The 17507-nt window shown below is 40.3% G+C and overlaps 1 protein-coding gene across 1 annotated transcript in view; it reads left to right on the top strand.

Moving 5' to 3' along the window:
- The window catches only part of CCSER2 (coiled-coil serine rich protein 2), a gene marked incomplete at its 5' end in the record, with an annotated part of 46825 nt that overhangs the window by 11366 nt on the left and 17952 nt on the right, over positions 1-17507 (top strand). Inside the window, 2 exons of the mRNA XM_070431952.1 lie at positions 7130-7216; positions 9610-9699. Of these exons, the coding sequence (XP_070288053.1) occupies positions 7130-7216; positions 9610-9699 (177 nt within the window). The remainder of the gene's footprint in view (positions 1-7129; positions 7217-9609; positions 9700-17507) is intronic.

The raw sequence follows: 17507 nt of genomic DNA, 5'->3' as shown, positions 1-17507 counted from the left end.
TGGCCTCCGGTCCTCCGAGGCCGCCAACAGGGTGTCTGGCTTGTCCCTTAGTCTAGGACAGTGGTTCTCAACCTTCTGGCCCTTTAAATACAGTTCCTCATGTTGTGACCCAACCATAAAATTATTTTCGTTGCTACTTCATAACTGTAATGTTGCTACTCTTATGAATCGTAATGTAAATATCTGATTTGCAGGATGGTCTTAAGCGACCCCTGTGAAAGGGTCGTTTGACTGCCAAAGGAGTCACGACCCACAGGTTGAGAACCGCTGGTCTAGGAGATCAAATTCCTTTCCTCAAGGAAAGTGCAAAGTCCTGCAGGTGCTCCAGCTCAGGGGGAGTCTTTTCTCCATTCTCTCCGGGATTTCTGCTGCTGTTGCAGTCATTAACACTTCAGCACATCTGCAAATGGGGAACAGTTACTAGCTCCATTGCCACTGCTTTCAAGATCCCGGGGTCCCTGCTCCACCCCTGCAGCTGCTGACTGTGTTGTCCCCATCTTCTCCTTTGTCCCGTTGTCCAGGTTGTCCCCTCCCTGTCTCTCCCCACCCCCTCACTCTCACTGCCACCCTTTGCTCAAAGTGGCGCTAAACAGGCTGGGGGCGGCTGCGGGGGGGAGGGGGGAGGGGGCGGTAGTGGGCGGGAGCATAGCGAGAATCAAGTGTGCACATTGCAGAGCACTCCTGCAGCATCTGGCCTCTCCTCTTACTCCCAGCAGCCGTGGCAGCTGGGCATGGTGGCTTTGCCATCTCTGGATCGCTGGATTACTGGGTGGCAGCTTGGGGAGTCCAGCTCAGGTGTCTGGCCCCTGGAGGCCGGGTCCACAGCTGCTCCCACTGTGGCTGTGTCACACCGTAAATGGTGGCCTGCTTCCAAGTCCTCTAGGATGTCGGAGTCAACATGATCTCCCGACTGGGCACTTACCCCTAATCCTGTCATGACCTCAAGTGTTGGGGAGCACTCACTGCTGCATTATCCTCTGTTCGCTGGGTGCACAGGTTCTTTATCCTGTCCAACTGCGCCCATTGTCCATCCGAGCCCCTCTGCCAGGGGCTGGGCCTGTGTTTTATGTGGTAATATATTGCTAATGCTGCACATTGCAGGGCAATTCTGAGATTTACTAACAAATAGTGTTGTCGTCTAAAAATATTATTGTGCATGAGCTGAACTTTTCACAAAGGTGACGGGAGATACATGGTAGGAATAGTTGTTCTTCCTCTTTCCTCACATTCCATTTGACATTTCTTCAGGAAAATAGTCTGCGCTGGAATGGTCAGAGGGATTAACCCTAAAGCCCACTATTTTAGTAAACTGCCCAGTGCCTCTTCCACCTGTCTCTTTCTAGGCCTTCTGAACTCTTTCCCATCTCCTCCCTTCTCACAGCACTTAGCTTCTTTCTTCAGCAGGTTCATAAGTGAGGCAAGGTGGTCTCGCACTCTGGGCTGCCCTGGCCACTGGAGGCGAGTTCCCTGTGGCCCCTGTAGCCCCAGGCTGGGCAGCTGGAGATAGACAGCAACAGCGTGGCTGCAGATGGGCTGCAGTAGTTCACTCTTAATCTCCTAATTGCAGTCTTCATTTCTAGGATTTCTGATTGATTCTTCTTTGAAGTTTTAATCTCTTTGGTAAAGTAGTCATTTTGCTCATTGATTTGTTTTCTGAATGAACTCAGTTGTCTGTCATTATTTTCTCATATCTCATTGAGTATTTTCAGAACTGCAATCTTGAAATCTGTCAAGATTATATCACATTTCCATGTGTTCTGACCTGCTTTCTGGGGACTTTTCATTTTCTTTCTGGTCATTGTCATTACTGCAGCCCTTCATGGTATTTGCTGTCCTCCTTTGCTTTCTCATTTATCTCTGAAGAAGTATTTCTACTATTTTCCTGTAGATGGTGCCCGAATCGCAAGATTTTTACCTCTGTGTTCTCCTAGATTTGAGCCTCCCTGGCTTCCTTAAGACAATACAGTCGGGGTGTGGCTCAGTGATTGAGCTTGAACCTATGAACCAGGAAGTCATGTTTCAATTCCCGGTCAGGGTACATGCCGAGGTTGTGGGCTTGAATCCCAGTGTGGGGTGTGCAGGAGGCCTCTGATCAATGATTCTCTCCCATCTTTGCGTGCGTTCTCTTCTCTTCTCTTCTCTTCTCTTCTCTTCTCTTCTCTTCTCTTCTCTTCTCTTCTCTTCTCTTCTCTTCTCTTCTCTTCTCTTCTCTCTCTCTCCCGCCCCTATTCTCTGAAAGGAAAAGCAAAAAACAATACAGCCATACTGCTTGGGGGTGGGGTTTGTTTTGCCCTCACTGTAATGGTGATCTCTGACCTCCATGCAGTCCTGCCCCAAGCACCCCTCCTGGGGATCAGTCACAGAGGGAAACAGCGGTTCTACTGCAATAGCTCTTGGTTTACAGATCATATGCTCCTGGACCAGACTCCAAGGGCAATGGGAGGTGAGTTTTGGGAGTCCAAGTGGCAGCAGGGCTCTCTAGTTCTGTTTCTTTGTTTGATACACCACCACCCTGGCCCACAGTGATGGGCCTACTTGCCACTACTTGTCAGGCGTCTGCTGATTCAGACACTGTTCTCTCTCTCTCTCTCTCTCTCTCTCTCTCTCTCTCTCTCACACACACACACACACACACACACACACACACACACCCACTGCTGGCCCTGCTGGGCTGCCCCCCACAGCTCTCTGTTCCTCCTGACCCAAGGAAGCACCTGCTACTGCCTGCTTCCTCCCCTCTCCTAGCCAAGCCACCAGCCACAGGGCTGTGTCTGAGGGCCCTCTGCGCTGTCCTTCTCATCTCTCCGCTTATTCCCGGATGCCCACCTTTAGTTGTCTCAGTGCACAGTCGCTCAGGCATGCGTGTAATGTTGAGCAAGGATTTCTTTGTTGAATTATAGGTGGTTAACTTGTTGAAATGTCAGCAGGAGAGGAAAAGATGTGCCATTAAGCCGCCATTCCTCTATGTCACTCCTTCAGATGTCACTCTTGACTGCTCCTCTGTGTTCTCCTCTCACATGCAGTGAATCACCAAAATCTTCTAATCTGATTTTTCTCCTCTCCCTTCTCACCCCTATTATCACCACTGTGCGTCAGGCTCCTACTTGTCTGGAGTATTACATCTTGATTATAAGTTCCCTAGTCTAATTTTGTTGTTGTCAAGTGTGTCTTCAAAACAGCTGTCAAAGACATCTCAAATGCAAATTCATATGTCATTCCCTGGCTTAGGCTATACTTGATACTCATGGCCCTCTGATCTGGCCATTGCCTAGTAATTAACCACATTGCTCCTACCACAGCTTTTGTGCAATGGCACCACTTGTAGTTCTCCAAATGTGCTGTGCTTGTCCTCATCTCTGTATTGTCTGCAATACTTAGAATCTCTTACCCTAAAATCCAAGGCCTGCCACACTTCTGTGTCTTCAGAACATTTTACTCATCCTTTAAAACTCTCCTGGAGTTAACCCATCCCCTGTTGTATTCTCCTTTGCTTATCTTTATGTGTAAAAAGGATTTTTCCTTAGAGCAGTGCCTGTCATATGATGAGTGCTGTATACATGTTGCTTACCAATGTTATTACTAATTATATTTTGATTTCATTTTGGGGCTCTTTCCTCCATCAGTGGCAGAACTTAGCACTGACTGAGTGATGGCTGTCTAGTACTCCATCAAGTTGCATTTCAATTGTTCCCTTATGGGACAGATGTACATTTGTAAACTTTCAGATAATACCTGGTTGTAAGTTTTCTCAAAGTTTTCTTTGGCATGATTCCTAGAAGTGGGATAACCAAGTCAAAGACTGCGAGGACTTTTATGACTCTGGGATAGCCATGTGTTTGTCTGTTGTGGTATCTTATAATGTGTCATATTTTCCTGCAGTCTTGTTAATCACATTCGGTATTTTTCTCAAATTTAACACCTACAAAATAATATCTTTAATACTTTAATTTACATTCTTCAACAAGTTAAACAGAACATTTTGCCAATGGCATATGCTTGTGAGAACTGGCTCTTTGTCTTTTGGAGCCTAGAAAATGATTTTATGTGTTTCAACAGGCTTTTAGTATACTGAGATATAAACCCTTTGTCATGTTTGCTTACGTTTTCTCCAGCTTTTAACTTTGATGGCAATTGTATAGATGCTTTAAAATTGCATGTAATTAAATATGTTCATCATTTTTAATAGCATCATTTGCCACATAGCTTAAAACATATCTTTCATGATCTGAAATCTGTCTTTTTTTGGTCTTGATTTAAGAATTTTTCAAATTCCTAAACTCTTTAATTTCAACTGGAAATCTTTTTTATAATAATAGAGTTTTCCAATTGCAGTATACATAACAGCATTTTATTTTATTTTATTTTTATTATTATTATTATTATTATTAGTAGTAGTAGTAGTAGTAGAGGCCCGGTACACAAAATTTGTGCACAGGTAGGGTCTCTATGCCTGACCGGCAATCAGGGCCAATCAGGGCCTTCCTTCCCCTGGTTGCCAGCTGCCAGCCGGGGCCTTCCTTGATTCTGTGCCGCCCCCTGGTGGTCACCACACATCATAGCAAGCAGTCGAACTCCCAGTCTGTTGAACTCCCGAGGGGACAATTTGCGTATTAGCCTTTTATTATATAAGATTTTTTTTAGATAGGGCCCTAGCCAGTTTGGCTCAGTGGATGGAGTGTTGGCTTGCAGACCAAAGGGTCCCGGTTCGATTCTGGTCAAGGGCACTTACCTTGGTTACAGGCTTCTCCCAGGCCCCTGCCCTGGTCAGGACTCATGCAAGAGGTTACCAATCGATGTGTTTCTCTCACATCGATATTTTTCTTTGTCTTTCCCTCTCTCTTCCACTCTCCCTAAAAATCATTGGAATAAAATCCTCTGGTGAGGATTAAAAACAAACAAACAAAAAAGAAATGTGATATGGAATAAACACCTGACTTTTCTCTCCTCTCTCTGTCAGATCAAATGCTAGAGATTCCAGTTTGCTCAATTGACAAAAGCCAGAGAACAAGGAAGCTCTCGATTAATCTCTTCACACCCCTTCCCAAATTGTTATTTTCCTATCTTACCCAGCTCTGTAGAAAGAGCCACCATCTATTCACTTGTTCAAACCAAAAATGTAAAATCATTCTTATTTTTTCTTTTCCCTCTGACGTTGCAACCAATCCATTAATAAATTTTATGTGTTCTACCTCAAAAAGCTATCTCTCAGATATTCTTTCCTCTCCATATACCACATTTCTTGTGTAGATTTCAGAAATAGCTGCATAACAGGTCATTCTGCTTGCTTTCTTAGCCTTTTCTACTCTCTACATAGAATGCCAAAGACCTCAGAGTGACCTTTAAAAAATGCAAGTCAAATAATGTCTCTGCTTGGAATCTGCCCAAACATTTCCTTGCATGTGACTCAAACCCAAACGTTTCATTATGGTAAAAACTTCCTATGCGGCTTGCTTCCTACCTACATAGCAGCATTTTTAAAAATCTTTTCTTCCTCATTGTAATGCTTACTTGCTATGTGAAAGTCTTTGTAAAATATCTGTTTCTGACCTCTTGTTAAAGAAACTGCAAGTCTTTTTGTTCCTAACATATCTGAAGGAGATGACAACACATCCTAATTATTTGCTTACATGTTTTTCTCTCTGGAAACATGATAGTATTATTCATCCTATATAATAAAAGGGTAATATGCAAATTGACCCTAATGGTTGAAAAACCAGTGCTATGACACGCACTGACCACTAGGAGGCAGACACTCAATGCAGGAGCTGCCCCCTGGTGGTCAGTGTGCTCCCACAGTGGGAGCTCCACTCAGCCACAAGCCAGGTAGATGTCTGGGAGTGCAGCGGCGGTGGAGGAGCCTCCCACCTCCTTGGTGGCAGCACTAAGGATGTCTGACTGTGGCGTAAGCAGGGAGCGAGCCCAAGCTGTCAGTCAGACATCCCCTGAGGACTCCTAGCCTGCCAGAGGGATGTCTGACTGCCAGCTTAGGCCCGGATTGGGCCTAAGCCAGCAGGTGGACATCCCCCGAGGGGTCCTGAACTATGAGAGGGCGCAGGCCAGACTGACAGACACCGCCCGCCCCCCCCCCCTCCTCCCCCAGTGCATGAATTTTTGTGCACCGGGCCTCTAGTATATATATATTCTAATATCCTTGCTTGCACTACTTCCTCAGTATGTATTTCTGGGTAATTGAATAGTAGTAAACAAAATAGGCTAGCTATAGGGTAATGATACTTTATATTTAAAAATATAACAGGATTCTGGCTTAACTTGACAATAAATTTCCATTTAATACTATTAGGAATTTCTTATAGATTAAGTCGATTCAAGCAGTTTTCAGAAAAGTGGCTTCTCAAAAAATAATCTTTTTTTAAGATGTTTTATTATTTTTAGAGAAAAGATAAGGGAGAAGAAGAGAGAAAGAGAAACATCCATGTGAGAGTGAAATATTAATCGGCTGCCTCCTGCACACCCCCTACCTGGGACCGAACCTGCATGCTGGGCATGTGCCCTGATCAGTAATCGAACTGGCAACCTTTTGGTGCACAGGGTTACACCCAGCCAACAGCCACACCAGCCAGGGCTCTGCTGATTTTGGAACCAGCCATGAAATAACTCTTCCTTTAATTATACTGTTCCCTCTGCTTGTTGTGCCCTTCATTTTCAGTGACAGGCACATCTTATACATCCCTTGAAATTTAGCTGGAGTTACTGCTTTGTGTGTAACTTGTTGTACTATATAGCCTGTGTCCCAGTTTTTTAACCTGTAAAATGGGGATAATAGTACCTATCTCAGGGTTGTAGTCAGGATAAAATGCTTTGATACCTAAAAGTACTTAGTTCTTGGCACCTGTTGAGTACTCAATGAACGTTAGCTGTTGCTGCTATTGTTCATTGTTTACACGTCAAATTCCATTAGACTATGAATTCATTGAACACTAAAATGTGTTTTTTGTTGTTGTTTTTTGTGTTCCTTTTATAGGCTAATAGCTGGAATATTTAAGAGGAATATTTACCTTGAATGAATGAATCATTCATTGCTCAGTCTTCATCATTGATTTAATGTTTCTCATTAGAGTATTTTAAATATCATTAAATACTTCATGTTAAATTTTTTGTAATGTTTCAGAATGAAGATTTATTAAATGAAATAAAACAACTTAAAGAGGAAATAAAGAAAAAAGATGAAAAAATCCAACTATTAGAACATCAGCTTGTAAGTATTATAGTATAGTATGTGAAGTGAAGACTTTTTAAACTGAGCAATATAAAATTATAGCCAGAATTTAAATTTGACTTTATTTTTGGCTTCCAAAGTTGCACTATTATATTATTTTTAGATTATGTGCACTCTAAAAGTATGTGGTTTAACTTACAGTCTAAATAGTAAATATTCAAGGTAAAAAGAAAATCTTTGTCCATTCATTTTCAGTGGCCTTATGTTTTGGGGTTTTTAAATTCACCAATTTACAATCATTTTATTGATAAAGGGTAAATGTCTTTTCTTAATGTTATTTTAAAGACGTGAGTACTGGTGAGCTGAGAACAAGGTGTTTTCTCTCCTCTGATAGCAGAAGGAAACTGGATTATCAGACTGTGGTACCAGTACAGCTGTCTGTTAGAGACCGTGAAGAGTGTTCTAAGAAAATGGTTCTCCTCCATGGATGATGCTGAGTAGACTCTTTATAATTGTATAGTGGTTACAGATTCAGATATAGTTCCATATGAAAACAATATATACACTGTCTCGAAGTTAAATATAATTTAGTTTCTAATAATATAAAAGGCCAGGATAACAAGAACATAATGGCATAAAAATACCAACAGGCCAAGGAAAATCTTTGTTGGAAATGAAAAGCATATCACTAAAAACTAGGTTTTCCGAATTATGGAAAACTCAAATACTTGCCAAATCTTACTCTTTGTCTGATAGCACACAGACACAGCGAGGAACTTATTTCCAGAATCGCACTAGTCAAGAGAGAATAAGTCATATGCTTGCCTTAAGATGAATGCTTTATATTATCTTTCCTTCTTTATACATCTCCTATATATGTGAAAAGTCCTATTGCAGTGAATACCTAGAGACTCTTCAATCGATTCTTGAATAGAACAGCATGGGATTGAACTGTGTGGGTCCACTTATACACAGTTTTTTGTGTGTGTTTTTTTTTCAGTAAATTCATACAGTATTATAAGTGTATTTTCCTTATGATTTTCTTAATAATGTTTTCTTTTCTGGAGCTTTATTATAAGAATACAGTATATATCCACTCATCTGAGATCAACCAAAGACTTGTATGCTTATATGCATAACCCATGGACACAGACAACAGTGCGGTGAAGGCCTGGTGGGGGTGGCGGTGGGCTAGAAGAGGTCAATGGGGAAAAAGGGGACATGTGTAATACTTTCAATAATAAAGTTTTTTTAAAAAAAGAATACAATATATAATACATATAACATATAAAATATGTGTTAATCAACTGTTTATGTTGTTATGGCTCTGGTCAACAGAAGGCTATAAGTAAACCTTTGGGGGAGTCAAAAGTTATATGCAGATTTTCAACTGCACAGGAGGTTGACACACCTAAACCCCACATTGTTCAATAGTCAATTATATATTGAATTTTGTTTCAATGACTGTCTCATTTCTTAGGAATTGGAAATATGTCTGTACTACAAGAAATGGAAAATGTCACTACTTAGAGATTTTTTTTTGTTTTAATTAGATTTTATTTTGTAAGTGGAAATTGGAATGATCCAATTGCAATTAAGATAAATTTTGAATATTGGTAATTATTTTTAAAGTAGAAACCTGTAATTTTAGCTTGATGCAATAGTCAAGAATTTGTTATATAAGTATCCCTACAAGAAAGTATATTTACCTCTATTGGAGTTATTTAACAAATAATAAGGTTATATTCAACTTCCCACTGAAGAAAAATTCTCATTATCATTCTTTTTATTTGTAAAAAATTTTGATATTATTTGAAAGACCAAAGTTTATACAATAGATACATTACTTTGTGTTGTGTAAGTGACTAAATGTGTACGCTTTGAGTAGAATCACGTGTAGAGAATTCATTTGTGAACTGAGATGCCCAGATAGATCTTGTCAAAGGACAGAGATCCTTCAAAGTTTTCCAGTCCAATAAAGTCAGCACATCATTAAAGGAGCTTAAAGCACTGGACATGTGAAAAGACAATCTTACTTGTGGGCTGGGGTATTTAATATCCAGTAGAGTCCAATAAAAAATGAACTTAAGAAATTGTGCTGCAGTTATTGTAGTAGCATCATAGTTTAGGGAAATACTTAAAATCTTACAATTGTATTCTTTAGATGCTATGTATTGTTATATATATTCTACATCTATATATATACTACTGCATCTATATGTATAAAGTCATAGGTAGTATGTTTTATGGATAATAAAGGAGATTTCCAAAGGTAATTTTAACTATTCAAAATTGTAAGCTGACTCTAGGACCCGATCTCTGAATAAGACAGGAGGCTATTTACCCCCTAAGAGAGACCCTAATTACTTTGTTTGTCCATGTATAGGTGTATGAAAAATTATACCACTATAAAAAATTGTGTTTTTGTCCAGGCAACTCGGTGTAACTGCCACCAAAAATCTAAAGAGGAAAAATGCACATATGCCGATAAATATACCCAAACATCCTGGAGAAGAATTCCTGTAAGTAATTAACCCCTTTCTTGTCATTTACTGTTTTGCTGTTTTGTTCCACCTTTTTTACTCTAATCTCTAAAAATTTTGAATCGGCCATGGCTGTTAATTTTTTTTAAGTTGTCTTTTTCTTGTCTCTTAGGTGTATATGTGCTTTCTAAAGCTTTTCTTGTGTGTCTTACATAAGTGAATGTGCATTTAATAGCTTTTCCATTCTGCACATTGTAACCCATTTTATTTGAGTGTCTAGTCTTCTCTTATTGCCTATATTTATGAGAGAATTAGTTCCCCATACCCTTAAAGAAACAGAAGTCCAAAATGCAGCCTTCCTTCTAGCAGCAAATGACTCTGAAAATATATGATGCCACGTATTCTTTTTTTGTTGAAATTTTTCAAATAGATTTTATTATTAGAATTTCTCAAATGATGAGGCTGTTAGGAAGTATAAATGCATTAAAGGTTATGTTTTAGACATGGTTAGGGAATGGTTTGTTTTAAACAGTAGAAAATAACCATGCAGTTTTTCCTTTGTTGTTGTTTTTCAAGGTTACATCTCAAAACATAGTTAGTGCTAGAATACACTGACCATAATTTAACCTGAGTTTTTCTAAACTTAGTTCAGGTTGTGTCTGAGCCAGAAAGTCATCAGATGGCCACAATCCTTATCCTATGGCATATGCTACAAGTAGCTACTTCTTGTTAAGAGAATGCCTAATTACCCAGCCTTGACTCTTCTTTTGTCTTATTTTGGCAGTGGAATCCTAGTAGCACAAATGAACAAGAACCTATAATGGTTAATAATCAGCAATCCAGTTTTTAAAACTTAAATGTAGACCTTTAAAGTTTGTAAGTTATTTCTTTTCATCTAATTAACAAATTTTGTGTGCTCTGTATAAATATAATGCTGATAATTAATTTATTCAACATAAGTTTGGTGAGCCTCTCCCATCAATTGACTTTTGAAATAGAGTGAGGATTTGGGGAAGGAAATACCAAATAAGGGGACTCCGCTATTAACAAGTGCTCATTAAAGACAGTGGTGATGGAATATTTCTTTTAAGTCAAAGGATGTGGAAATTTATTTGTTTAGAAACAATTGCAAAATGAAAGACCGTGCCTCTTGTTCTAGATGGAGCGTTGGGCCTTCTAGGTTTCTCCAGGATCTTCTCAGGCCCAGCGCTCTTCTAACATTGTCACTAAGTGGAGTGTGGCTTCATTAAGTGTGAAGTCCCATCTTCCTGGGAGTTTATACCATCTCTGGCTCCTCAGCTTCACTCTTCTGGAAACTCGATTGATTACTTGCAGGCCTGCTCACCAGACAAAAGTAAATGGTGCAGAACACTCCAAGACATTCCTGAATATATTCCTGAGATAGTTTTACTGTGATCTTGAGGGAAGTGAAGGTCAGATTTTCAGCCTAATGCACCTAACAAACCCAGACTTTATGCTTCCTTGTTATCCTTTATTATAGGAATCACCTGGCTGAATACCTTTGTTTTATAGATAAGGGAGATTAAATGGCATAGTAAAGTCTCCTAATTAACCAGTGGCTGAAATAGTACTATTAACTTCAGACTGCTGACTTTCAGTCCAGGGTTCCTTCCCCCAAAAGCACACTGAGGAGCCTGAAGAACTGAGAGGGGTTGCAGATTGAAATGGGAGATACATATATAGAGTTGGGCAAAGTAAGGACATGATTTTGGCAGGAACACAGAATATGTTTAAAGAAATAGGTGAAGATAGTGTTAAAGTTCCATTAAAACAGTGGTTCTTAACCTTCTGGCCCTTTAAATACAGTTCCTCATGTTGTGACCCAACCATAAAATTATTTTCATTGCCACTTCATAACTGTAATGTTGCTACTCTTATGAATCATAATGTAAATATCTGATATGCAGGATGGTCTTAGGCGACCCCTGTGAAAGGGTTGTTTGACCGCCAAAGGGGTCACAACCCACAGGTTGAGAACCGCTGCTTTAAAAGATAGAATTTAAAAATTTACCTAGGAGTCAGTGAGAAAGTAGTTACATTTATTTAAAGGAATAGTTACATATATTTAATCACTTTAATGTTAACTATTAAATATTAATATTAAATATTGAGTTTATTCCCTGATTTTTATGTTCTTTGGACTTTGATGGATTCATCCTATATAATAAAAGCCTAATATGCTAAGTGTCCAGTCATTCAGTCATCCATTCAACCAATCAAAGCATAATATGCTAATGATATGCTAAGGCCACTTAACTGCTCGCTATGACGTGCACTGACCACCAGGGGGCAGACAGTCAACTGGTCGACCAGTCGCTATGATGTGCACTGACCACCAAGGAGCAAATGCTCCGACTGGTAGGTTAGCTTGTTGCTGGGGTCCGGCCGATCGGGACTGAGTGAGATGTACTGGACACACCCTGGACCCCTCCTGCGGTCCCTCCCCAGCTGGTCAACCTCCCACGTCCCTCCCCAGCCCCAATTGTGCACTGGTGGGTGGTGGGGACCCTCGGCCTGGCCTGTGCCCTCACACAATCCGGGACCCCTTGGGGGATGTCGGAAAGCTGGTTTTGGCCCAATCCCGCAGGCCAAGCTGAGGGACCCCACTAGTGCACGAATTCGTGCACCGGGACTCTAGTTTAAATTATTTTGGAAACATTTACTGTAATAACAAAGATTTTATTTTTTCTTTTAAAAGTTACACTTGATTCTTTTTTAGCAAGAACCCAACATATTTAAACAAGATGTTGATTATGGGGATGGAGAGATTCAGTGGGACTCTGGCAACATCTAGTTTGTCAGGTGGTGATTTTGGGAATCAAAGCATGCTATATTAAAAATATTTCCCAAGTTTAGTGTAGGTTTTGTTTGTCTTTTTAAGTCTGGCTAAGCCTTTGCGAAGATTGAAAGTAATGATCTGAGTACTTGTTCTTCACCATTCCCTGCAATATCTTGGGACATTTAAATGCCCTTCTTGACACTCTCCTAGTTAGTTGAGGGTTATAGAATGTGTCTCAGAGATTTGTGAGGCACATGTAACCATTTCCTGTGACCATTTCCTGGAATAGGAGGAAGAAATCTGGCTGCAAGGGAAGGCAGAGGATGGTGGAGGAGAAAGGTACTCCCTGTAATACTTGGGAATGGCTATTTAGGATGTGGAAAGAAATAGGAAAAAATAGACATCGCAGGCAGAGCCTTTCGGAAGAGGGAGAGTGGAGGGCCACTGACAGCAGCAGAGCAATGGAATGTGAATGTGTTGGACCCAACATAAGTTTTCATAAATTTTTTCCTAAGAATTTTGGTATCACCTAATTGCTGCAAATAAATTTTTAAATTCAAGAACCAACAGGAATATGAGGATGAAATAAGGTATTAGAACAGGGAAAGGAAGAAAAGCAGATATCCACTTACTTAGAGATATTTGTGCACCCACTCTATTCCGGGCACTGTCCTAATCTGAGAGTGTAAGATGAGAAGGGTGCACACAGGCCCAGGCCTCGAGATGCTTACAGAAACCTCCAGTGGGCCGAGAATGGTGTTACTCTCACTCTCTTCCTGCATGGAAGAAACTGGGACCAAGAAGTAAATTGTGCAACTTGGACACAGCAGTCTGAGGCCAGAAGCAGGCTTTCTGACTTGTAGGTGACGTCTTAGTTGCCTGCCTTTGAGTGGCAACAAGAGGTGAGAAGGGTGCAGGAAACTGGAGGAAGGATCTGAGCCCGGGAAGGAGGACTCAGGCTTGATCCAGTGAGAGGTCATGATGAAAACTGACTTTCCTAAAACCCAGCTATCTGGGTATATGCTCTGTGGTAGAGATGTCAGCATTCCATTGTGATAACCCATAGAACATCCCTATAGTTTTAAAATTTTATCTTGAAGATAAAATGAAATGTTAAGTATTTTATTTTATTGTTGAATCTTTATTGTTGAAGTATTACATAGGCCCCCTGTTTCCCCCATTAACCTCTTCCAGCCCACTCTGGTCCTCCCTCTCCCCCCAGGCCCTCACCACCTCACTGTCTATGTCCATGGGTTATGCATATATGCATACAAGTTCATTAGTTGATCTCTTCCCACCCTCCCTCCCCTGCCTTCCCTCTGAGGTTCAACAGTCTGCTCCTCTGTCTCTGGGTCTCTCTTTGATCATCAGTTTATTTGGTTCATTAGATTCCACATAGGAGTGAGATCATGTGATACTTATCTTTTTTATGTTGTTTAGTATCCAAGTTTTTGGGAAATTTTTCTGTTACTGATTTCTAATTTGATTAGGATAATTTCAGTTCAGTATAATTCCAATTCTTGTATGTTTGTTGTTATTTGTTTTGTGGCCTAGACTATGATCTCTTTTTTGGTCAATGTTCTGTGAACTCTTGGAAAGAATATGATCGTTTGCTATTGTTGGATGGACTATTCTATAAATGTTGATTAGATTCAGATTGTTGATGGTGTGCTTGAGTTCTGCATCATTGCTGATTTTATTGTTTAGTTTTATCAATTATTGAGAGAAGGGTTGCTAGACTCACCAACTATATTTTTATGGAATTTCTCCTAATTCTATTAGTTTTGTTTCATGTATAGTTCTTTAGTTTGGTGCATACACATTTAGGATTGCTATGTCTGCTTGGTATATTGGTCCTTTTATCATTTTATAAGATTCCTCTTTGTATCTGCTAAATTGCTCTGAATCCTTTATTTGATATTAATATAGCCACTTTTGCTTTCTTTTGATTTTTCTTGCATGGTATATCTTTTTTATGTTTGATTTTAAAATACCTAAATTGTTATATATAAGGTGAATTTCATTGACCATGCATGTAATTAGACCATGATTTTTTTCATTCACTCTGCTAATCTGCCTTTTTTAAAAATATATATTTTTATTGATTTCAGAGAGAAAGGGAGAGGGAAAGAGAGATAGAAACATCAATGATGAGAGAGAATCATTGATTGGCTGCCTCCTGCATGCCTCCCTCTGGGGATCGAACCCACACCCTGGGTACATGCCTCTACTAGGAATTGAACCTCCTGGTTCATAGGTTGACACTCAACCACTGAGCCACACCAGCCAGGCCCAATCTGCCTTTTTTTTTTTTTTTTAATATATTTTATTGATTTTTAACAGAGAAGAAGGGAGAGAGATAGAGAGTTGGAAACATCAATGGGAGAGAAACATCGATCAGCTGCCTCTTGCACACCTCCTACTGGGGATGTGCCCGCAACCATGGTATATGCCCTTGACCAGAATCGAACCTGGGACCCTTCAGTCCGCAGGCCGACGCTCTATCCACTGAGCCAAACTGGTTAGGGCACCAATCTGCCTTTTAATTGATGTCTATACATCCTTTCTATTTAATGTAGTTATTGATGACAGGGCTTTGGTCTACCATTTTATTTATTTTTGTTTCCTTTCTCCTTTGTTTTTTTTTCCTCTTTTTTTGCCTTTCTGTATGTTACTTATACCTCTTTTAAAATTGCATTTTGATTTATACTTAGTGTTTTAAGTGTATCTTTTTTATGGAAATGTTATAGTTGGTCTAGGTATTGTTATATAGTGTCAAAGGTTCATAAAGAACAGTAATAACACCAATGAATCCCCAAAATAGTAATTAGTAAAAGTTGATGATGCTAACATCAAAAAGACAATTTGCAACCTGGGAGCATTCAAACCAAAACATGGAATGGAGTTCAGAGGTATCCTATATAATAAAAGGCTAATATGCAAATCAACCGAACCGAATGGCAGAACATCTGGTTGCTATGACATGCACTGACCACAAGGGGGCAGACACTCAGCAGGAGCTGCCTTCTGGTGGTCAGTGCGTTCCCACAGGGGGAGCACCGCTCAGCCAGAAGCCAGGCTCATGGCTGGCGAGCACAGTGGCAGTGGCAGGAGCCTCTCCTGCCTCCACAGCAGCGCTAAGGAGCAGCGAGCTGAGCGGTAAGGAGCAGCGAGCTGAGTGGTAAGGAGCAGCGAGCTGAGCGGTAAGGAGCAGCGAGCTGAGTGGTAAGGAGCAGCGAGCAGGTGGGCAGTAAGGAGCGAGGGGTCCCGGACTGCAAGAAGGTGCACTGGGCCTCTAGTATTTTTATAAAGCAGCTTATATAGTGAGAAAACAGTGGCTGTTTATTCTCCACAGTGATTAGTTATATTAGAATTTTCAGTGGTTACCTCATGTCAACCTTGAGAGATAGTTCAAATTTTAGTTATGATTTCCAGAGGTATAAGCAAGAAATGACCCAGGTCTAGCTAATCTTGCAAAATAATCAAAATTAAACTTTGTTTATAACACTAAACTGGTTTTGTCTGCTCAGATAATTTTTTTAAAAATATATTTTATTGATTTTTTTATAGAGAGGAAGGGAGAGAGATAGAGAGTTAGAAACATCGATGAGAGAGAAACATCGACCAGCTGCCTCCTGCACATCTCCCACTGGGGATGTGCCCGCAACCCAGGTACATGCTCTTGACCGGAATCAAACCTGGGACCTTTCAGTCCGCAGGCCGACGCTCTATCTACTGAGCCAGACCGGTTTCGGCTGCTCAGATAATTTTTAAGGCTGGTCTCCATTTGTTCTGTTTTATTTTATTTTAATAATGTATTTATATTTATGTAGTCTACTAAGTATGGAAACCTACTTTCCTTTAAGTCCCTTCCTCTCCCCCATATAAGTATCTTAAACATTTCCTATACATTCCTTAAGATCCATGAAAGACAGTGTTAAAGCCAGATGAATGGGGTCGGGCTGAGTCCGTGGTGTGTGCAAATGTGTGAATTACTAGGCTACCTCTTTCCTAGCAGCACCTTGGAAGAGTGCAGGTTTTACTGGAGACCTTTTTGCTTTTGCTTTTGTCTGTGCCCATTGGCATTTCTGGGTGCTGGCTTCTCCGTCACCTAATCCAGGATACACTAGGCCAAAAGAAAACCCAGGAATTATCTACCATGTTTTTCCTCAGATTTAAAGGTCCCTGACTGATCTGTCTCCTTAGCATCACCCTTCAGAGTTGTATGTTTGCTCTATATATAATATCCAGGGTTGTTCACTATACTTGGCAGGAGAAAAAGTGAATCTGTTTCATCCTGTGCTGGTACTGCAGTCCCTCTTCTATTAAATTTTAATCACCGTATGTTGTTTCTACTCTGTGAGTCACTTATCAAGAAGCTATAGTCCACACCAAGAAAAGTAACAAAGCTATTCTAAGGGTAGTTATGTGTACTAGAAGAAGAAGAATAATATTTATATCAACATAATGAACAGATGGAGAAAAATGCCCTGAGACAAGCATCTGCCAAGAAACATGGGTGTGTATAAACTAGAGTGATGGTTACTGTAAGTAGGACAGGGAAAAGCTTTTGAAAATGGGTTTGAAGTGTAGGGAAGTAGAAGAAGTCATTTTAAGTGGTAGAAATAAAATGAATAACATTCTTTGCTTTTCAGGCATAAACTCAGGTGGCAACTGTTCAGTCAGCTTAATGAATGGGCGCCCACTGGCAGTAGCAGGCAGAGCTGCTTAGTTCACCAGGTTGTCTCTCTCTCCTTTTTATGCTCTGGCCTCTCTCAGAGATCCTGACTTGTTGGTCTTGGGGGAGTGAAGATGGATTATCATGTTTTTGTTTTTTTTTAAAGATTCTTTACTGCTTGCAATATGTGTCCAGGCCTGATGGATGTTACAGCTTCATCTCTAGATAAACATAGTAACTTCTTTTAATTTCATTTAAATTTACACAGTTATTTAGAGTCTGCTGGGGGCTGGGGCTGTTGGGCAGAGGAGGGGAACGTTTAGCATAGAGAATGTGTTAGAAGGAACAACTAAGTCTAAAGTGGATTGT

This window comes from Myotis yumanensis, unplaced genomic scaffold, assembly GCF_028538775.1.
Source record: "Myotis yumanensis isolate MYYU_CA2020_CCGP unplaced genomic scaffold, mMyoYum1.0.hap1 SCAF_13, whole genome shotgun sequence".
Classification (NCBI taxonomy): Eukaryota; Metazoa; Chordata; class Mammalia; order Chiroptera; family Vespertilionidae; genus Myotis; species Myotis yumanensis.
The sequence above is the reverse complement of the archived record's forward strand: the minus strand, read 5'-3'. Positions and strand labels throughout refer to the sequence as shown.